Genomic DNA, 24116 nt, shown 5'->3' on the forward strand with positions numbered 1-24116 from the left:
GTGCAAATGAACCAACCTGCCAGCTCACCGCACCTCCCCCCCCAGCCTCCCTTATCTTTCAGGTACTCTATATTCCGGTCAACTTAGTGCCACCTGTGGATGAGTCACCTGGTCTATAGTCTCCCATCTCCTTGCCTTTGCCATGGCTATTTCCCTCTGCTTAGAATGCCCCCTTCCCTTACACCTCAGCTCCAACTATCAAAATCCAACTTATATAAGGCCTAGAGTAAAGGTACCTTCCTCCTTTGTTATGTCTCTAACTACTACATTTGGAAATAATCTCTTCCTCCTTTGTACTCCGGAACTTTGCTCGTGCTCTCTGGGGCACAGCCGACCGTGTAATGATAACAGTCAGGAGACTAAGAAGAATCATAATAATAATAGCTAATACATACTGAATGTTACTATGCACCAGGCATTTTAAATATATCATCACGGTTAAGCCTTACTTTATCTTCTGAGGTTATTACCTTTTATTATCACATATTATAGATGAAGATCTGAGATTCAGAGAGGTCTAAGAGGATCCACTGTGATGTAATACCAGACGTGTCATCATAAACACTAAGCCTTTGTGCTTATGATCCTTAGTGATACCACCAGAGTAATATCATATAAGTTAAAGTCTGGCTGGGCAAAATACTAATTTTCAGGATGAGAGCCGACATTCCTGATGACTACAATACTGTATATGCCTACTCTTCTTTCTTCTCCCTGTAAGCTCCTTCAGGGAAAGCACTGCGTCTTTTTCTATTTTGGGTCCCCCGAAAGCACTGTGCAATACAATTCCATGTATACAGATGATGCTCAATAATGTCTTGCTAATTGAACAATGTATTAATACAAAGCAGTTCCATACCAGCAGTTCTACCCAAGGACTATGTCCAACTCTTGTAATCCAACTTTTGTCTACCTTCACAAGGAAATGAGATGGACAAATCAGCCCATAGAAGAACTGCCTAAGTATCTCTGCTCCCCACCACCTCGGTTCACATGCCACAAAACTAAAATGGTTTTCATCTTCTCGCTACACTGGCCTTCTAAGTGACCAGAAAGAATTCTTCCCTGATGCTATTTTTATGTAGCCCTCCAGCGGTGGACTACTTCCCCCACCTCTGCAAAACTCCCACCCCTATCAGCCTTAGGAAAAGCCAAAGGGAGTCAGTCTGTGTCTTGGTGATGACTCTGGAATCTGGAATTGAGGAAAACAGGCTGATTTCCCCCTTAAGTTTCCTTTCTCTTACTTCTCCTCTCAGACTTCCTAAACCTGTTTTCTTTCCAACCCAATTACACAAGATTGTTGCTGCTGTTCTTTGTTTATATTTTGGCCTCCTTCCTGAGTGCAGTGATGTTCTCTGCACTGGCTTTGAGAACACCTGGGGAGTAGGCTTGGATGCCTTCAGTTCCTTCCCCCAAACCCTCTCAACATTCCTCTCCTTTTAGCTACAGGTCTTCTCCCTCCAAGGACACAGCTTCTGCTGTATTTCTGCAAGGTCTTACTCCCAGCTGGCTTTTAAGAACTGAGAATGTCTGGACGATGAGATGTAAGCTCATAATATGATAAAGGTCTTCCTCTCACCATAGCTCTTAATCAAACTCCCACCATCGATATAAGAATTGTAATAGAGGAAAAGAAGAGGAGAGAGGGCCTTCTAGTCCCAAAAGAATGAGGCAATAATGGTAAAGGGACCAGCAATGGAGGCGAAGTTTGGGGCAGAAGTTAGTCACCTGCAGTTGGCTGCAAATGTTCCCTCTTGTGGACTCCCATAAGCCGTGTCTCTGGAGTGTTAATGTGATGTGAATTTCTGTAGTTTGTTTTATTGAAAGTGATTTGCCATGGCCATAAATTCAGCTCCGCCAGCAAACTACCTTGGAGTGTGCGTACGTCTGTGCATGTGTACCTATCTATGAAGAGGTAGATGGGGTTACACTGAATTATGTTATATCAAACAGTACTCAAGCTTTATCTAATGTCACTCATCTTGACAGCCTTGCATTTTCAATATTAATAAAAAGCATAAGGAAGCTGCTGCACAATCACCAACCAAAGAATCTTGGCCACCAAGCTAAATATCTAGTCATCTGTGTTGTACATTAAGTGTGAAGGCACATATCACAGTTTGGGATTTAAATGGAAAAATCAATACCCTACAGGAATCTCCAGTTGCACAGCAGATTTTTCTATCAGCCAATGCTTTGTTTGTCAGCGCCTTTGTCAGCACACATACTTGTGCATTCCAGGCATGGATTTTGCTTTGCTTCTGTTTAGGTTGCTTAACCCTCTTCCAAGCAGCAGAGGCTGGGGGTAAGGGGGAGAGGGCAGAGACAATAAATGGTCACTAATAAAGTCTGAGGCAATGTCCAATCTACCTGGCCAGGGCACTTTCTGTCAGCCCCTGTGGCCCAGAGAGTTAGTCATGTAGCCATCCATCCTGATCATGTGGGAGCCTGGAAGTAACCTGTGGCCCTGGGTTTTCTCCCCAGAGCCACTGGCATCCCCCACAAGGTTCCTCCACTTTCTAAACCCCCCACTGCTCTTGTTGCAAGACAGTTCTTAGGCTAAGAAAGCACTTTGGAGCAGGACTTGCAATCTTTTTTTCATGAATCTTTAAAAATTTGCTCTAAGCTGCACTAAGAAAACTCCAAGGACTTCCTATTTCTCTCTTAAGAATGTATAAGTCTCTTTCATATAGAAACATAACTTCTCCAGGCTTCATAACCAGCCAAACACCCCTGCTTCTCTTGCAGTTGAAAAAATTAAATTTCTCCTTGGAGAAATAAGCTTACTTGTTTTTTCTCTTTACTCTCCTTTTTCCTTTATCACAAAAAAGTATGCTGATGAAAATAAAGCATTACTAACAGTGACTAGGAGGACAAAGATTATACCAATCTCTCAAAACTACTGCTAACACAATATCTTGTTTAAGCATAGCAATGATTAAACATATATTTTCTCCAAAGATAGCTGGAAAAGACGTTCACATGTGCATTTCACTTCCTCCTGTAGAAACTGACCACAACCAGCACTCAAACACATTCATTTTACCAATAAATATTTTTTAAAAATCAAATACGGCACATTACTTCAAACAATTTCTCTAAAAAGAAGTAAAGATACCCGCCCCCAAAGCATTTTGACACCAAAACATAGCATAAATGGCCCCTATGGTCTTCTGTGGCATAACCATAGTTATAGGGTGAAATATTAAAAAACGGAAATGAATGAAAAAGATTTCCCCCAAATAGGTAATGCTAGCAGGCCTGGAAGTTTAAGAGCCCTAAGATAAAATATAAGGTGAGCTAAATTTTCAGAAAAAAAAATGCATTTATAAGCAGCGAATTTGCCTGCGGATCGGTTGGTCAAGGGACAGGACACACAGAATGAGTGGCGCTATTGTAACCATGCAGTTTGTGGAGCGGGGAAAGAAGTTTCTCACTGTCAACATCTAGCTGCTGCGGCTGGGATGGGTAAGAACTGTATTTTTCTCTCTTCTCCTGCTCTTTGGACACCTTGTTTTTTAATGAACAGTTGGTATCAGAGCTACGTCCAAAGACTTTTACATGTGGGATTTCCTAACACCGAGCCCTGGCAAAGCTGTGCTGTGTTCGGCCAAAAAACTAAATAGAAATGAGACTACCTCAGAATGTAACAACTGAGCATCCTCGTTCTCTTTCAATGTTTTCATTTAGTTGGAGCAAATGTTTTTGCTTTAATGCAATTGAAAAGAAAAGAACATTTAGGGACAACATAGCTAGATCCCTCATAAAGCTTCATTTTCAAAAGCAGTGTTTAAATCTCTAAATAAATGACAATTCATTCTCTGTTTACTTTAGGTAAACAGAAAATGCATTGCGGAGCACTCATTTTCAAAAGCTAATCAAGAACATTAGGTCCCAACAGATTCATTTAATAGAAATATAATAGGCATTCCTGCTTGCTTTTCATCTTGTCTTGCTGTAAATGCTAAAATGAACAGCAAATTAACCCTGCGTTGGAACAGAGTCCCTGTCACAGCTGATATCCTCTGTCTCACGACTTGTAAACATCCCCGCATCCTGTCGCTGCTTTGACTTCTCCTACATAGAAAAGACGAAAGTGCCTGATGGAGTTTGGCAAGAGAGTGTGGGAATACTTGAATTCTAAAGGGAGTACTGCGTGTCAACTCTGCTATCTTTCCTAGCAGAACAAAATATTACCATGTTGTCTCCTAAAATAGTGTACAATTAGGAAGGAGGAGGAAGGGTGCCTGAATGGCTCAGACGGTTAAGCGTCTGCCTTCAGCTCAGGTCAGGATCTCAGGGTCCTGGGATCGAGCCCCGCATAGGGCTCTCTGCTCAGTGGAGAGCCCGCTTCTCCCTCTCCCTCTGCCTGCCGCTCCCCCTGCTTGTGCGCTCTCTCTCTCTCTCTCTCTCCCTCTCTCCCTGTCAAATAAATAAATCTCTAAAAAAAAAAAAAAAGGAAGGAGGAGGAGTGGAGGTGGGATTTTTTTTTTTTTCCAAGTTACACAGATTAACTGTCTTTCTCTAGATTTTGACTTTACTAGCCATTCTCCAAATGGCTGCTTATAAACTACCATACAAAACAAGCTCATAAAGACAGGGCCATCCAAGCTCTATAATCCGATATAAAAGATTGGCAAACAATTTGAGATCTTATCATTAATATTCAGTGATATCAGAATTAGCATTTAGAACTCTATACAGAAAAACTATAAGACTTCATAAATTATGTAATAATGAACAAACCCTTTCAAAAACTGTTTTCACTGTGCTAAAGTAACATTCTAGACTTGTTGTAAGTACGTTATTCTTACAAGTAGTTCGCAGTTATTCTTGAAGGCAAGCCTTGGAGTTTCCTTAGCATAGTGCTGCTGGGGGAAATTTTCAGCATGTCCATCTTCATCTCTAGCCTGAAGGGAAATATAATGGCCTATTTAGGGACTCACAAATAATGGAAGAAAAAAAAAAGCTAAAAGCATAACAGCTCAGATCATTAAACAAACGGGAATCCAGAAATAACAACATTCTTAAGAAGTTTGTTTAAATACGCAGTACGCCTTTTAGATATCGAAATTTGGGATTTATTTTTCTTTACATAGTTTGGTTTGAACATGCAGATTCATCGTGGTGTTAATATTTTAAATTATGATACGAAGCAAACCAAAATCAAATAATTTTGTTGGAAATTACCACCACTTTGGTCTTCCAGTGACTTTCGTTGCACATTCAGGATTGTATGACATACGTACGTGTTTAAACTTTTTGGCATGCTTAAGCAATCTCTAGATAATGCACTTTAAAAAAAATTCTAATAGCAAGGCCATAAGAAAAGCAATTTGCATCGTTATATTTTGCATTGTAATACTATCAGAGATAAACTGATTCCCCTTGATTTTTAAATAAAGATCTGAAAGGAGCAATGATCTAGTAAGAACAATGATTCTTCAATCGAATGCAGAAAAAAAATAGATTTAATTAAGAAGCTGCATTAAAAGTTACTGGTTATTTTGATCTACACTGTTAATTAAGAAAGCTGAAGTTTAAATGGAGACATTAACAGAACCCATTAGCAATACCGCTTGCATACAGTCTTCTCTTTCTAATCTCCATCGGTTTCTGGTTTGGAGTTGGAAAGAGGGAGAGGTAGGTGAGAGGAGGCGTGTCTGCAGCACACTCATTAAACCATTCATTTGGGTGACACTTGCACCCCGCTCTGCTCTCATCTCATCTTAGCCCTAACTGCTCTCCCTTTCCTGGCCTCCTGAAATTCACAGCTGAGCTGTCTCCCTCACATATGGCTTGCATATAATTATGCATATTCCATTTTGCACTGCATTAAAATGATGAGCTCCTGGCTCCCTGCCAGCCGATTTTTAAAAAGCCCAAGTGAAGTAGGAAAAAGGAGAGAAACACAGGGAGAGCCGCACAGGAAGCAGCAGGTAGTTCTGTCTGCTGTCTCTTTAGATAAAATGTATGTCTGGCACCACGGGAACAGCTGAGAACTACCTGTTGTGATGTATGGATTGAGGGGGAGAAAACAATGAGTATACGTCCGTGGCACAGCGATGACGGCACTTGTGTATTGTTTCTCCTTTGGTGGAGTGGAATTAGCCCGCTGACAAGTCTCACTCCGAGCTCCTCCGCTAGACTAGGGATTGTCACTTTAGAAACGGATCCGTGCTTGGTACACTTTAGGATGTAGAGCTTGTTTTTTAATAAAGGCTTCCGCTACTTATTGCAGGGAGGGAACCGGATGGAATCTGGACGCGGAATGTCATGATGGCAGTAATGGCAGTAATGTGTGGGTTACGAGAATTTGGTGGGAGAAGACGTTGCTCTGTTTTGGTTTCATTTTTGAAATTCATGAACATCTCTGGGATCAGATGCCTTTTTATTACACCTTCCCCCCCCCCAACCCCCGCCAAATCAGAGTAAGATAAAGATGCAGTTCCAGGATTGGACTACATGTGACGGTAAGCGTAGCACTGTTCATGTCCAGTGGTTATCCAGGCACTGAAACCAGTGATGTTCCTTCCTTCTCATGGTGTCAAACTCTAAGCTGCAACTACATCAGAGTTTGAGCTATTACAGTCTTCGATGGGGCCCACTTTACAGTGGAGTGTATAAATAAAAGGCAGCTGGAGGAAAAACAATAGGCTGTCCATGGGTAGCAACAATGTTAGATTCTTTGATTCTTTGTAAGTGCATTTTAAGCCATTCTGCAAGGTCTCTTGAAGGCAGGGGATTTCATCTACTTCATCCTTCTTACTCTGTCACGCCCAGTGCCTTACTTTTAGTTAGTACTTAACAAACACTGAAGCGATGGGGGAAAAAAAAATGGATAGTAACTAGACCCTACCATAAACAACTCTGCAGAAAATGCCACCTCAAAATATGCTAAACTTGGTGGTAGGTTTATTATATTCCTGATGCACTAAGATACATATGCTTGGAAACACGCTTAGCATATAGTTTACGAGGGCTACTATTTACATATATGTCTATATTCAATATATATGTATCTTGTGTATAAATATTCATAAGGTGGAATATGTTTATTATGCATGTACTATGTGTACACATTCATACACACCAGATGCCTGGGGATATTTTCAACATTGGTGGCAAAAATACATCCATTCCACTTACATGTAAGGTGATTACAATGCTTTTTGTGTTTTTAAAGGACAAAAAAAAAATTCCCATTGTCTAAGATTTGAAGGCGCTTCCTCTCAAAGGAGCTAAAGACTTCATATAAAGCCTATTAATTTATGGGGCTGAACAAAGCAGCAGTGGAAGAGAAAGCAGAGGGAGACTGGGAGAATTGGAAGTGAAGAGAGAAAACCAGAAATTTGCCTCTGCATCAATCTCCAGGGCCCTCGGAATGGTCTGCCTCTCACAGTCAACCTGATTCCAGAGTCTAAGACATTCCAGCCTCCAGCCATTTGCTGCGTTTCCACCACATGCCACAGAGCTGGAAAGCACACAACATGTAAGGAGACCCAGCACCATACCCCTCACGTGTGTGTGCATACAAAAGCACTCACCCACCTCCTGCCAAAGTAATTCCTTTTGCATTCTGAAGGGGGTTTTTTTAGGGTAAAGTTTAAAATTACTATTCCTAGACTAAGTGAAATTAAGTGCATTCATCGAAGGCAGTAGTTCTCTACTCCCACTGCATACTAGAATCATCTGGGGTGGCTTTTTAACATTGGAGCTCGTCCAACCCCTCCTGCACCACCTTTCCAAGACTCTGATTGAACTGGTCTGGGATGGGGCCTGGGCATGGTGTTTTTTAAAAAAGCTCTCAGGTGATTGTGTTGGCCAAGCGGGGCTGAGATACACCAATCCAAGGAGCATGCCCAGAAGAGGGGTATGGAGAGAAAGCCCTTGGCAGAGTGTTGGCAAGATGTCCTCTAACCATGTCCCAAACCTTATTGGGCTGAACTGCTATGCAACACTAAGAGGATGTAGGACATGGCCTCTGAGAGGGGTCTAACTCTAAAGATCCGAGAGATGACATGACTAGCTGCTTGCAGGCAATAAAAAAAAAAAGAAAAAGAAAGAAAGAAAGAAAGAAAGAAAGAAAGAAAGAAAAAAAGAAAGAAAGAAAGAAAGGAAGGAAGGAAGGAAGGAAGGAAGGAAGGAAGGAAGAAAGAAAGAAAGAAAGAAAGAAAGAAAGAAAGAAAGAAAGAAAGAAAGAAAAAAATCCTTATTTTAGTTGCTGGCATGACAAATAATCTTGCAGGAACTACTAGACCAACTCCTCCAAAGGTCATTCTGAACCTCTCTAATCAAGTCAAAAATCCCCACATGCCCTTAGACTTGACACAGGTACAACTTTATGCCGGTTGGTGTGATTTCTGTCTCTCCTCCCCCAGGACTGCAGGCTTCTTCAGGGCAGGGGGGTGCCTGGTTCCTCACCACTGCACCGGCAGCCCCACCCCCAGCCCGGTGCATGGGAAGTGTTCTGCGGGAATGAGCCCTGTTTCTACGTCTAGCAACTCACTGGCCATGTTAGACAACATCCTGGGAACCTTCTTACCCCACATGTAGAATAATTTTAGAACATTTTATAACCCGTTTTATATTGAAGCCAGTGCCTTTTCTGCCTCTGCACAGCAGACAATAGCCTATCAAGGCAGGCAGGCCAACAGAGAGAGCCCACAACCCCTGCAGGGAGGGGTGTGCAAACCCTGCAGAGATTCAGAATCCCCAGTCACGGTAATAACACGAAGCAGAACGACTTTTAGCTGGTTTTATTATTGTTCCGAAATTCTCCACAGACAATGAGTTCTCTAACTGCCTGTCTTGGGGCCGACCACCCCACTGCTGGCTCTTGGCATTTCCTGGGGCTAGGAGACCTGTGTTGATGTCTGACTTTGTTCTGGAGTGACCAGTTCTGACAGAAGGAATGCCAAGATACATGATGAACTAACTCTCTCCATGTGTCTTATTCTCAACAGCTTTATTCTGACTAATACGCTGGATATGTATGCCAACTATGGGAAAAAGCAAATGGGAAGCCTTTTTTTTTTTTTTTTTTTCACATTTTACTACAAAATGTGATTGTCAGACCAAAGGTGCATTTTTTTAATCTATTATTCTAAGAAGGCTTCACTTCTTGCCATAAAATCAAAATAAAATCCTTCAATTAAACTGCAGAAGGTAAAACTCCTTCATTTAAACTGCAAGGGGATTTCCCCATCTTGCTGACAGTCATGCATCCATTTTCATGTTGTGCCTACCATTTGAATAAATATTAGATTATGTGAGAAATTTAGACTAATTGCCTCTCCACTTCAAAAATCTCTGGCTTACACAAACTTCGTATTACCTCTCTTTCCCTGTGAATCATCACTAATTCACTTTTTTCATTTTGATTCTTACATACAGCAATCTTTAGTTCTCTTTCAAAGAAATCACTTCTTCCTTTGGGCCAAAGCTTTGGTGTCATGTGCATATGCAAGCGAGCTCAGCAATTTTTTTTTCTCCTCTGGAGGACTCCCTTAGAAAATGTGGAACATTCTAAAAACAGCTCCACAGGCCTACCCCAGAAAAGTGAGATGTTTCTGAGTCAACAAAAAGGTTAACACTGCTGCCATTTAAGTGGAGAGATAACTAGGCTTCCCAGTTAATACCTCCTTGTGATGAATGGGAGTTTACACCTCTGCGCCACTGTGATTTCAGAATTTCTTCTGAAAGCAAAAGAAAGTTCTGCCTGGAACCGGAGCCTGGGAGCGCGCAGCGGAGCCTCCAGACTCAGCCTTCCAGTGCTGCAGCAGATGTAGCACCTGTCAGCTCGCACATGTGGTGTTGTTACCAGACTTGAGAACATCAAAAATAGTGCAGCTCAAACTTGTGGGAGTGCAGAGAAAAACTCATATTTTAGAACTCGTTTTGTGAACCAGAAGAAATAGAATTTCTTTTCACAGTTCAAGATAAAAACACCAGGACACCACCTCTGAAAACTCTTAGAATTTCATTTTGTGATGTCCCGTTTCTGGTCTCTCCTTTCCTGAGTTCGAGGTCTACATACGTTTCTCTTGAGGAAGCTCAGAGATGATTAAACTACAACCATCACACGTGGCCGTTCAGTGGGCTGTGAACATCTTTGTGAACCTGATTATAGGTCAGCCTGGTTTCTAGGCCCCTCGGTGGAGTTCAGCCAGTGCTGGCCCTGGGCCAGAATGACACAGGGAGGCCCACGGAGTGGCTCCTGCTTCCAGTGAGTTATGGCCCGGTTGTGCTCATCCCGGTGGCCTAACTCCTCATGGCTGAATGCCCAGTTCCCCTCAACTGGATTCCTGTCTGTTACCTCCATCTTCTCCTTGTCAAACTAGATTTCACCTGTCCTCCTGACTTCTAGAAAATTCTTCTACACCTTTTAGGCATTCATTCAGAACAGAGCTCCTTTAGGAAACCATTCCTGACCTCTTCCTCCTGGTCCTAATCTGGGCTCTGTACCCGTGTGTGTGTGCGTATCTCCATTCCATCCATTGCCTTTTTTTTTTTTTTTCATCCATTGCCTTATGACCATCTACATGTTTATCTTCCCCACTAATCTGTCAGGTCCTTGAGAGCAGAAATTGTGTTCTATTCAGCTGCAAATCTCCAGAGCCTCATCTACTGCCTGGCATAGGATAAAGGCTCCATAAATGGGGAGTGAGTGAGTGAGCGAGTAAGTGTGTGTGTGAAGGAGCTCCGATCAAATGGACATTCTGTCTTGTACTCTGATCCTCAGAGGTGAGTGTCCTGCCCCTGAGTCATCTCCATACCTGAATCTCAGCCAGAGCTCTCTGATCACACCTGCCTCCCCCATGGACCTTCACTGTCTATTCCATACCCTCTGCCCAACGCCTGCCCCTCCCACCTAGTTAGACACTAGAATCTTAGCCTCACTGCAGAGCCTGCACTTCATTTGGACTCTGGCCAATAATCATTTTGTCCACGTTTCTCTCCTCTGCCTCCCACTCTAACCTCTGGTCGTTGCCTAACAAATTTTCATCCCCAGAAGTCCATTCCCAGATTAACCAACCCGATGCCTTGCTCCCTGTTTCTGATACCTCATCTAGTCATAGTGTCCCAAGTCAGTCTGGGACTCCTCGGTGTAACTCATCTTGGTTATGACTCAAATCTTCCCTACCAGACTGGAAACTGCTTATGGGAAAATGTCCGAAGCCCCCCTGCTCAGCAGAGTACCTTGTACAACAAAGAATCCTGTAAGTATATGCTGAGTGGATTTATTAACCCTTTGCTCTTCCTTAAGCCAAGACCCAGGAGTGTTCTGTTTCTCTCCGCCCTGAGTTCCCTGCCTCTATAGATGGATCGCCTTAAGTAAGAGTTGTTTCTATGCAAATTCAAGTCAGTGAACATCAGATTCCAGAGAATTGCATGGCTCGTGGACAGAATTGTGTGCGCATGCAGCTTGGGTAGAGAGCTTTCTCTTGCACAGAGGACTCCCGCCTGGCATCAGGCTCCCTGCTCTGGAGACACCCCAGGCACCCAGAAACATCAATCTCTGGACCCAGGCATCTGTTCAATTCATGTTAGTACTAATTTTTGCATCAGGATCCCTTGCCCTCCCTTTCATTAGCTTGTCATCAAAGATTGACTATGGGATTCCTGCAGTGGTGCTGTTTTACTTTGTTCTTTTAACAAAATGTATTTAAATTCCTATTTAGCAAGTAGGCCAAGGGAGAAGCTGTTTCCCCAGTGAAGTTCCTTCTATTTCTCTATCCTCCATACCTGCCAGGTTCCTATGACAGCTCCCACATCTCTGATGGATGAGATGAACTTATTTGCTGCAGCTCTTTTTTCACTCCATGCAAACCTTTATATATATCATAAATTTTTAATATCCAATTTGGAGTCTTCAAAGAATAACGGTAACAAATATGCAACATGAAGATAATGGGAATCGAATCATGTTTATGGCCTCCATGAGCATCTCCTTAAACGATGTCGGGTCAGAGCCACTCAGAGCTGTGAGTGTGTGAGGCTAGCAGGCTGATCTCATGCCTGATTAATGGCTGCCCTTACTCGGGGGCCCTAATGGATTGCATGACAGTTACGGCAACAGATTCCCCATCAGCCTGAAATACAGCTACCATGCGAGCTAAAATATATCATGCTCGTCCCAGCATATTACAGCTGTGTCCGGAATAATCAGAGCAGTTGCTAAGTGGTTCTGAAAATCCCTGTTTTGGCTTTTCATTTTAAAAATCTATTTTTCCTTTATTTGGACAGGACTGCTGGATTTATCTTGCACTGCTTTTTGTCAGGTCACCTGAGCATCTTTGGTAAGAACTGTTTTATCGAAGTGGCCCACAGGTACAGCCCGGCAGCTGGGGCACGCGGCCCTCTTTTGTATTCTCTGCTAAAGCCACTCCACCATCACATCCCAAGCAGCTTCTGCTTATCCCAGGCCCCTTGATCCATGGTGGGTTATCCCAGCTTCTTGAAGGCTCCCTTGCCCCCACTTCCTGCCTCCGCCCACCAACTGCCTTTTGGCTTTTTCATGCACTATTCATTTGTATTTATTACCCAGGGTCATGTGAGGGGAAACAAAAGGCAGGCAATTCCACTTTGTTACTCGTTGGCACCTACAAAATACTCAAATAATTGCCCTAATCTTGGCATTTCAGGTGGTCCTTTTATTCCTTTTCTCTAAAATCACTAAGCAGAAGGGGCTGGACTCTAGTCTTTATATATAGACCTCAGGATGGACCTAAGAAATTAGAGAAAATGTGAAGCAGGCAAGGACCCCATGTGTAAGACTAGGAAAGGATCCAGACGTAATGGAGGAGATTTACTACCTGCAGGAAGTCTCCCTCGAAATAACCTGGCCTCAGATGGGAATAGGAAACACGCAGAACCAGATGAAGATACTGCTCTGGATATTACTGAAGATTCATAGTAATGGCTAATATCCCTACAGCTGTTATATATGCCCCAGACACCATTCCAAGTGCTTCATATGCATTAACCCATTTAACACACATGCCCATACATATACCCAAACCAAACAAAACCTTATGAGCAGGGACTGTCATTGTCTGCATCTTACATATGAAGAAACAAGAGCACAGAGAGATGATGGAGTGCACACAAGGTCACACAGCTAACAAGAGGTGGAATCGGGATTCAAATCCAGGCAATCTGTCTCTACGGCTCCCATTCTATTTGATAATCTGCTACCTCTCTGCTAGTGGTTTAAAAGAAAAAAATCAGTGTAAAATAACTTGAAAATACTGATGTCATTAAGCTAAAAATATATATTATTAATTCCTTAAGGGAGGTTTTCATAATCCTCTGATTTTCTTGGGTTTTCAATTCCAAGATCATATACACCAAGGAAACTAGGAACAGAGAGTGTTTAAGAACAAACACAACTGAAGAGGATGGGGTGGTCTGCAAAGACCTTGGGTAAAAAAAGAAGCAAGAGCAAACATGAGTCAGTAAGTCTCTGGCACAGCCTGGGGGAGATGCTACTTCAAAATTTATAAAACTAATCCTTAAAACAAACCAACCTCTTTGACCTGATTCTTATTAAACAACCTTTGGATCATTGATTATGACACCTAAGTCCATTAATTCCAGAAGGACATGTCCTACAGAGCTCAGTCAACTATTCAGGTCCTTTAGCCATTTCCTTTGTGAATTTCTAAAAGCATTATTAGTATTATCATATTATTTTTTATTAATCCCATAAATGGTGATGTACAGACTATAAAGGACATTGTGTGTTTTATCTTATTAAGTCCTGGCCCTCCACTATATAAAGGCGGATTGTGGCTTTGGTTAACATGAGTCAGTTCATCAAAGCAGTGGAGACTTTTGGATGAACTGGCGAAATTGAGTCACTGGACTTGCCTAGTTGAGAAACAGGCCTGGACTGTGGTGATTCTTCAAGGGTGGGGTTGTGGGGAGCCAGAGGCCTCTGTTCAATACCACAACTGGGAAAAATTGAGAGAGAGCAATAGTAATGCAGCCTCTGTCAGGTTGATGGCTAATTAGCTCAGCGGGTGAGAAGACTATACAAGAGGCTTGGAGTCACATCCTGGGACAGTTAGCTTGCTCTGTGTCACAGAACATACCCTTCATCACGAACCTGCCACATCACATGTATATGGGTCTTAGCAAAGGGGAGACAGACACTGGGAAATGTGCAAGAGCATGTGGATGAATCAATGCGTATCTCTCACTACTACTAGAGGAAACAAATCAAAGGACATATCCGGGTGATGGTGGTCCTGGACAGCTATGAGTCACGAACTGAAACAATTGTATCCTTGAATCAATTTCCAATTCTGAGATCAAGGACCATAAATTCTAAATTAGCAGCAATACTTGTCAAAGACCATGATGTCACAATTATTATCCATAATAAAGGTTCAGTGCTCAAACCAACTTTTCTTTTTCTCTTACCAGCAACCACAGAATAGCCATAATGACGATCCAGATACAACAGGGCTGCCTACATTTTCTCTGCATGGTTCACCTGGGCCTCAATCTACCCCATCTCCTGGGTGCCCACCAACCTGTAAAGTGGGCCTGCAGATGCTCAATGTGTTCTGCATTCTCATCACTGGTTCCGTATCAGCTCGGGCTTCAAGGCCACCTCCATACCAGTCTCAGCTCTCAACCCTGACCCTTGACTCTATGCTTGCCTTGGATGCTTTGATCTGTGCACTTGCCGTGGCTGGAGCTGTCTCCATTAGACAGGTCCTCCACTTTGGACAGCCACAGAATCTCCCACCCTGGTCACTGCTCTGAGCTGGGACAGTTTTACAGTCAGCATTCTATAATAGTGCCCAAAATATAAGGCATCTTAAAGATAAGATTTCTTGAGTAAGAAACAGAAGTGAGAATTATGTAACGGTTTTAAAGATCTAAAATTGGCCTGACATAAAGAAGAAAGACCAAGACTAGAAGGAAAATCCTGGCTGTCACTGGGCACTGTCCACATAAATGTTCTGACCAACATGAAGCAATGCTGTGGTTTGTGCCTGTGGAGGAAGGCAAAGGAGAAAGACAAAGTGACACATCTATTCACTCTGCCCCTGGGTCTTTCAGAGTGTGAAGTCAGGATGTGATCCTGAACTGGATGGTCCTCCTGACAGCTTCAACTATGAACCACATACCATTTGCACTGTTAACAGGGGCATCATCAGGCTTAGAGGAACCAAGTCCCAATTACCTTGTTTCCAAATCCAGGACTGAGGGGCACCTGGGTGGTTCAATTGGTTAAGCATCTAACTCTTGATTTTGGCTCAGGTCATGATCTCAGGGTGATAGGATTGAGCCCCACATCAGGCTCTGCACTGGGTATGGAATCTGCTTAAGATTCTCTCTCTGCCTCTGCACCCCCAGCTCGCTCTCTCATTCTCTCTCTCTCTCTCTCTCTCTCTCTCGAAGAAGAAGAAGAAGAAGAAGAAGAAGAAGAAGAAGAAGAAACAAACCCAGGATTGATCAGCTTCTCTGAGGAGACAGATGTAAAGATGGCAGCAAAAGAGCTTCTGCTCAAATGGCATTCTCTGGAGTCTTCATTTTAAATCCCAGCCATTCTGCAGATGATGAATGGAAGTAATAAAAGGTGGAACTGTGACATGTTTAAATAGTGGACAATCTTTCCAGCAGAATTTGACCTGTGTTGAGGGAAGGGCCTCTTGAAGCCAACAGCTGAGTATCAGGTTAAGGTCCATTTTTAGATGATAACAAGTTAACACTCATTCCTCTGTCATCCCTTTTTAAAGGTATTTATTATTTTTTTTTCCAGAAGTTATATCTTAGAATCAAAGCCTTAATGATAAAAGACAAAAAGTGTCCTGGGTTTCCACATCCTCTCCCCTTATAGGATAGCTGCAACAAGAGAGGGTAGTTTCTTCCTGCATCGCCCTGCCCCTCCTGTTTGCTCCATCCCCTCTCTCACCTAACCTTTCTGGTTACTGCAATTCCCAAACTATTCAGTTCCTCTGTACCCTGGTATTTCAACTGCCCAGTGTGGTTTTAGATGTGAGATAACTGGAAGCCACATCAGAAGAAGGCTTCCAGACTGCAGACTGGACCCCACTGAAGAGAACATGACTGCTTCTAGAAACTTCCAACTCAAACTCTACTTCATAGAGCTGTCACCACAAAGGTAGAAAACTCAGTATAGAAGTCATTTTGACAGTAAAATCAAGATTAAAATTTGTTCTGTGCCAGACACCATGCTAAACAATTGCAGACTTTGGCTCATTAAAGCTCCTCAAACCCTCATAAGGTCTACATTACCATTACCACCTCCATTTTGCTGGTAAGGAATCTGAAGTGTAGAGAAGTTCAGTAACTTATCCAAAGCTAAAGAGCTGACAAAGGCAAAGTTAAGGTCCAAATACAAGTGTCACCACATCGTGTGCAGGCTCTTGCCCCCACACCACATTGGCTCTCTCACAGCAGCTCTGTCAGCAGAGGACATTGGCTGACAATGAGCAACAGAAACTGCAGATATTACTAGAAAGCAGAGAAGTCATGGCTCAAATGTCTCTGTGGGTCCTTGCAGGAGACAACACTGTTCTCTGATCTCCCCTTTTGTGGTGAAGCACCAATGCCCATTACAGCTCAAATGGAGGTGGTCAAGGGAGCCAGCACCCACCTGCAGGGCAAGGCCTGGGGGTCAGTCTACTAGGCCAAAGGCAACACGGTCAATAAGAACACAACCAAACGTTGAACAGATCCAAACCTTAAGCCCACCAGCGTGGAAGGCAATGGCCTTTCTGAGTATCCTGCACTTAAGGCATGGGGCAAAAAAGATGGAAGGATGGTGGGGAGGGAGTACACATGGAAATGGGACTTAGAGGTCAGCAGGAAAAACTCTGCATGGAGATGGGGGAGGACACATCCCTGGAGTGGAAAGACTTCTTGATAAGGGGCCTGCTTGTTTTGAAATCCTTCTTATATTTCATTTGCAAATCCTACAAATTTAAGATGATGGGGTTCCCTGGTGAGAGTGGGAGCCTAAATCTTTCCTTGAGCATCAATACAGACTAAGCTGTATTTTCAAGGACAAAAGATTCTAAATTCATAATACTTTCTTTGTGGTACTTACCTAATCATAGAGCAGAAAACTGTTATGGTTTGATGTGGAAAATAGTAAAAGGGGAATGAGCGATTGCCTGATATAATTCCTACTAATATTAGCCTTCCCTTATTACTATGAACGAGCAGTGTTTACATGCAATTAATTATCCTCGTAGGTGAAATAAAGAAATTTCATTCATACTTTGCCTTAAGGAATGACAGACTTTTGCCTTTGAATGATAAAAATGATTTGTCTAATTCTAGAAACCAGAAACTCTGTATTTATACCAAACCATTCTATGAAGCATTGTGACTCCACAGAAAGCAGACAGCAATGACAAGGGCGCTTATATAACCTTTTCCTTAGGTCCCATTCATTTATTCATTCATCATTTATTGGGCATCTTCCGTGTGTCTGGCAGTTGTAGACAACTAATTAAGCATCTAAAATAAATGGTATTTGGCCCACATGTCCAACACATTTTAATTTTTTAAGTTCAGTGATAACAAATAAAGCAAACGATCCCTTGCCAAGGTCTAACCATTCACAATTTGGAGTGTCAGATATCACACATTTATATCCTATTTAAAATTTAGATTTTTAAATAATTTTAATTCTTAAAAAGTAAATAAAAGTGAATCACAAAAGGCAAGAGGTAGAAAATATTCTCATAAGCAGACAAGAATTATGAGGAAATCAAAAGCAAGAAAAAGCGAGAGCAAAATTCTCAAAGGCCAAGCACCCCAAGTGCCATTTGCTTGAGGATGTTAGTATATAAAGGGGTGAGGAGGGCCATTTGGCGCCAATACTGAGCTGAGTTTGATTTCTGGCACCATCAGTAAAACAGAGGACATAACATCCAGCTCAGAAATTCAATGCAAGGATTAAATGAAACAATTCATCACATGTCCTACACAATGCCTGGAACAGAGTAAGTACTCAATATACGACAGTTATTTAAATTTCACAGACCTACTTTCTTTTCTGGAGAGAAAAACTCAGCCGGCAGGAAGGCAATAGGGACTCACTCACTCTTCTTATCATTAAAGTCTTGGTTAAAATTTAGTTGTGTGCAACTATAGAGCATGCTCAGCAGCCAAAGACAAATGTCAATCAGAAGACACGGGCGAAGATTTGAGGACTATTAGAAATGCATAAATACACCCACTAATCAGGATCCTAACCTCTACACATCAATATTAATGACCACTTCTATCTCTCTTCTGCCATCTGACTACCCATTCCGTTTCCTGCAAATTAAGCATTGTTTTGTTTTGTTTCCTTTTGATCTTTCCATCTCCCCTTAGGTTTCACAAGCAGCATCTCCACCAAACAAGTTTCTATGCAGGCTGAGCAGCAGCCCCCATCCGTCAGCAGCCAGGGATTCATGGGTGCTACTCTAAGCTGAATTCCACGGCCATCACCACACCTCTATCGAAGAACTGAACCACGGTTTTACTGTTGGTCCCTTCCTTACCATTCATATCATCTCCCTTGATTCTGTATTTTCCAGCTACTAACTTCACCCTGTATCAACTTTGTTTCTGACTCAATAGGAAGACATCTGCATCACTGGCTGATTTAAACTTTCAGCAGAGGTTGGGCACACATACACTGTAACCCACACACTCTTTCGAAGCTGAATGGCCTCGCCAAAGACAGACAGGAACAGACAAAATAGAGGGGCGAATTTCGAAACAATCCAATATGCGGTTCACCATTTGCAGAAAATGTGCAAAGGAGAGGATATAATTTTCTTATTGGAAAGACTGGGGCTTTTTTTTTTTTCTTTCACTAAATGTTTCATCCTCTGCTAGGTCCTTATTCATTTTTAGAATTCAGCACAAAATTATCGCCTTTGAGCTTTGTTTTGTTTTTAATGTGTCTATCCTCCTGTTTCTGACACATCGTCTCTCCTGCACGCCCCTTAGGACTCTGAGCCACCTGGCAATCTCTCCTCCACAGGTGAGAATCCCCTCTCCTCATGACCTGTGCAGTCGGAAACAACTTTCTTTTAACTTGTAAAATTTACTTCAAGTAAAATGTCGTCCTTGTATGAAGCATTTTCATTTCTATTTCTCCCTGCCACTTGCCCTGCCACAGGAAGCTGCCGCACAGGTACCGTATAATGTTTATGTTCATTTGTGTCTTTATATTACATCCTGCCCTCCTGAGCTCTACGATCGGATGTCTACAAAGATATAATCAAAATGAAATTGTGTTAGTTTAGATCAGCATCTGTGGCAGCAATTCCTTAAATGATACAAACAAGGCAGTAGCTATAATGTCTGTCTTGTTTCAAGGTAAAAATGAAAAATGACATCTTTGATGGAGAAGACTCCACAGAGACCAGGGAGAAACGCGGCCTCTTCCCCTGCTCACAGACAGCTCTCTTTCCTGTCATATGGCTGACAGGTGTGTAATCATGTTCCTTAGTCACAGTTTGTGTTAAAATAACCAATTACCAAATGAATGAGAATGGAGCTCTAGTGTGACTGGCGCCACTGTTGCAAAGTGATGATGTGCATCCAAAGCACAGCCTTAAAGAGAGGCTCCTCCCCCAAAGCTACCAGGCTAGAAGCCTTCCCACTGTACTATGAATTTGCTCAAATACAGGACGTTTTCCTTCTGGCCCCTGCCCTAAGGAATGAAGAGTCCAACGAGGCCACCATGGATGATCATCCCAATTTCCCCGGCAACGGAAGGTCCCTACTATTTCCTGTCCTTGATCTTTCCAGGACACATCACCCTCGCCTCTCATTGAGCACCCACTGGTACAGCTGTCTCCCTGTGCATCCAGATTTCCACATGAACAGGACAGTAACTACCATCAATCTTTTCTTCCCTCCATGATATATATCACCTTCTACCAGGCCCCACAGTGACAAAGGACGGTGCTGAAACCCAAGAGCCCTGACATTCCAAGTGTATCCTCACCAGGCAAGGAATTCTCCAGATCTACTGCCCAAGAAAGATCAAGTAACATGCAGGTAGTCCACAGAGCCACGTGTTGTTCTGTGCTGTGGATACAGTCAAGAGAAGCAAATCCTTTAGTGCTCATGAAAAATGTAAGCACAAAAATCACATTTTCTATTGGCCCAGAGGTTGTTAACACGTTGGGGGAGAAAGCTTGCAAAGAACTCAAAGAAGTCCCGTGTAGAAAGTTGAGATAATGACTTACAACAGACTAATTATAATAGTGCTATTATTACATTTTAGGTGACTTTCACCGCTAACCCCTCCTGTGTGTCAGACATGCCCCATCGCTGTGCCCATGGGTGCAGGAGCCCTATTTCCCAGACTGGTGGCTGAAGAAGTTGGAGAAGAGGTGAAAGTAGGCATCTGCCCTATATGTTTGCCTCCCATCCATGAAGCAGAGTTAGTACTTCTTACCCACACTTGGTCGAATGAGAGATTGGTTGTGACCATCATGCAATACCAATGATGCAGTGCAAGAAAAGATTTTTGAGTTGCATGTCCACTGATATCTTTTGATGAGACACACTGTAGGCTTTCAAACAAACATGAAGTTTTCAGTAAAGCCAAGGGAGGTGCTGATTCAAATTTTAGGCAGCAAATACCAAAGTAAAAAAGTGAATCCCAAAAAATCTCTGGATTGGTTTATTTTAGGCTAAGGGATACAAGGAGATTCAAGACAGATTCAAAGAAGTGAGTGAAAAGTACCATTCTTTTCTAACTCTCAATCCTTTTTTTTCTCTTATCACAAAAGATGTTCCACCGGTAGATTTACCTACAAAAACCAGAGCAAAGTTACTTTCCTGTAAAAAGGTTCGATAAGCCACGCTTTGCATGAGATGAAAGGTAATAAACATTTAAGAGGAAGAAAAAAGAAAAGCCATAAGCTGGTTTTCCCCTTCCATGTTCTTTGTAACTGATGAGTTTTTAACCTCAGTCTTGTTATCCTCATTAGCATAAGTGCTAATTACCCCCTCTCCTCTCCTACTGGAAGGGCAATCAGGACTCCACACCAGCTTGGACAAGGCTGACACCCCAGGTCAAGGTTGCTGGCTGAGGAACAACATTAGGGCTGCGTAAGCGGCAGCAAACGGTGTGACAGGTGTGCTAGATCAGGGACAAAAGTGCAGGGGGCTGCTGGAATCGAGGCTCTCCTTCCAAGGAGGGGACGAGGCCCACTGCTGCACTGCGTCTGATGTTCTCTCCTCCACTTATTCATGTGCTCCTGGCAAGCTTGGCAGTGGTACCTTGAGTGAAAAGCACACTATTTTGCACATATGGTGGAAAGAGTCTTGTGCATCAGTTGAATGCATACTGTACTACATACACATTCTGTTTTATCTCCGGGCCCAGCCGTGCTGCAAACGCTTGCAAATTGGGAAGCCTTCTGTGCAGTAAAAATACGGACAGGAGAAGCTAGACTGTGACTTATAAGATGTGACACTAGCCAAAAAAGCCAAAGTAACTAAAAGTTAAGGCGTGTGCTTCATGCTCGTTGCAACAAAGGCAGCAGCTCTGCGAGGTAGAGACTCACCACCCGCACTGGTTTCATCCCCCCTCATCCTGTGGTTTCAGGCCCGATGAACGGGCTTCCCTTACACACACACACACACACACACACACACACACATACACACACACAATGTCCTCTAGAAACCTCTGCCTGTATTCATTGCTGTTTCATTTTACGGAAAGTTTGGGATTTATATGGAAAAAAAATTTCAGTGAAATTTCCCATTTACCTCGGTGGGAGATAGTGACGAAATTGCTATTTTTGTCCTCCATTATATCCCGAGGTCTTCAGCCTACCATCCTGCAATGGGATGCCGCTGCCCTTAGAGAGTCACTGGCATCACTTTCACTTCCTAAGTGTTTCTGAAAGCAAAATCTGATACTTCTCGGAATTCAGAAGTCCCTGTGTATTTGGGATGTGCAAGGGGCAAAGTGGTGGGTTGTTCTGACCTTCTTTTTTCCCAGTCTTCCTTTACCTGGCACCCAAATTAAGCAATGATTTTTTTAAAAGATTTTATTTATTTATTCATGAGACACACACAGAGAGAGGCAGAGACATGGGCAGAGGGAGGAGGAGCAGGCTCCCTACCGGGAGCCCCATGAGGGACTCAATCCCAGGACCCTGGGATGACATCCTGAGCCAAAGGCAAAGGCTCAACTACTGAGCCACCCAGGTGCCCCTACAGTAATGATTTTTATAAATAACTCCTTTAAAGGGAGCTCCAGAGATTAATATAAAAGTCCTTCAGTGATTCAAATTACAGATCTTCCTTTCTTTTCTATTAGCCTCGTTATACAAGTAGGAAAACAGCGTAGGACTGTATAGATTTCTTTAACAAATGAAGACAATTTTTATAGGGGTCAGTGTATTAAGACTTCTATCACTCTTCCACAGCCTGCTGAAAATGCTAAGTCCTTGTTTCAAAAATGAAGAAAGCAAATGAAGGTAACTGGGGCATTGGGTGGGGGTGGGGCTCAGTCAGTTAAGCATCTGCCTTCAGCTGGGGTCATGATCCCAAGGTCCAGGGATGGAGCCCCACAGTGGGCTCCCTGCTCAGTGGGCAGTCTGCTTCTCCTTCTCCCTCTGCCCCTCCCCCACACTCAAGCTCTCTCTCTCAAATAAATAAATAAGATCTTAAAAAAAAAAAAAAAAAGATGGACCCAGGTATCCAACAGAAAGCACAGAGGAATACAATGTGGGATTCTTGGCAAAATACTGATTGCTTCAAGTATATAAAAGGGAAAGAGCAGAGAGTACTCAGAGTGACGGCCCATACTGTCCCCACTCTCTGCTGGAAGCTCCTTCTTAATTCAAGGACACATCTCTCCCCTCCTAACACTTCCGTCTGTGCAGCATCCGAGGTTGTAAAGGAGCAGCAGGCTTCCTAATGCTGAAGTGTGTGCCTTGCCTATTTCTGTGTGTAGAATTCATGATTTCGTTTCCATGTTATTTAGAATCATCCTCTCACAAATGTTAGGAGTGACGGAAGTTAACCCCAAACTGGTGAGAAGCTTTGAGTTGCCTGAGGCATGCTTTGGCTCGTGGCAGTCAGTTGTTCATTTTCAATATGCTTTTAGTTTGTTGAGTTGCTAGAAACAATAAAATACATATTTAAAAGATTGTGTTTTATGAGGACTCCTCCACAGGCAACTTTACACCACACTTTCCACCGTTCAGCACTTTGTCCGGCTTTCCCTTTGTCGGGTTTTTGCAGCTGATTTTTTTTTTAAAAAAATGAGTTGAAATATACAGAAAACACAATAAAGTCAACAATTAGAAACAGCTCCCGCCATTTAACTCTATTAACAATAGGGTATGATAATTATTACTGATACATCCGAAATTCCCAATAGAGCTTTCTGAGAAGTATATGTAGGGGAAAGGAAAGAAATATTACATACTTGGATAAAGCTCCAGGTTCTTAAAATGGACCTGTTAACAAAGTCATAAGAGAACCAGCCGGTTGAGTTTAAATACTGTTCATCCTTCCACACAGCTGCTCTAGAGCCAGAAAAGGGGGAGCTGGGGGAGATTCTCCGGGCTATGTTCAGAGCCTCTTTTCTAGTTTTCTCTTTGAAAAAATAAAAATAAAAAATGATTTATTTGCAACACATTCCAGTCCCCACCACCAATACAACATAAGAGTAGAAGAGTCACACTGCAAGCATCACTTAGTCCAAGGCAGAGCTCCGTGCCCCTCAAGGCACCAAGCCCATCTCCTCCAGAGACCCATGCCCAGAGCCAAACTGAACACACACACAGACCAGCTGAGAATGAAGCCGGCCCCAGGCCTCAGCACATCCCCCCCTCCTACAGCCCTTCAAGCTCCGTGATGGCAGCCACGGGCATCCCCCAACCACACCAGCTCCTGGCCTCTTGACTAGCAGGGTATATATTTAAACAAGAATCAGCTGCTGTTTTCCTCCCTTTAATGTGTGTATGTCCAATCTTCTGAGTCAAGCTGAAAACTCCTTGAGAGAAGGGACCAGATCTTACGTGTCTCTTTCCCATAGTCCCCAGAGTTGACGTTTTGTGAGATGCAGTAAAATGAGTTCAGAACAC

The 24116-nt window shown here is 42.8% G+C and overlaps 1 protein-coding gene across 1 annotated transcript in view; it reads right to left on the reverse strand.

The window, feature by feature from the left end:
* The window catches only part of LOC121484539 (sine oculis binding protein homolog), a 163830-nt gene that overhangs the window by 63405 nt on the left and 76309 nt on the right, over window positions 1-24116 (reverse strand). The window contains exon 5 of the mRNA XM_041743938.1: window positions 4815-4910. Within this exon, the coding sequence (XP_041599872.1) occupies window positions 4815-4910 (96 nt within the window). The remainder of the gene's footprint in view (window positions 1-4814; window positions 4911-24116) is intronic.

This window comes from Vulpes lagopus, chromosome 1 (genome assembly GCF_018345385.1).
Source record: "Vulpes lagopus strain Blue_001 chromosome 1, ASM1834538v1, whole genome shotgun sequence".
Taxonomy (NCBI): Eukaryota; Metazoa; Chordata; class Mammalia; order Carnivora; family Canidae; genus Vulpes; species Vulpes lagopus.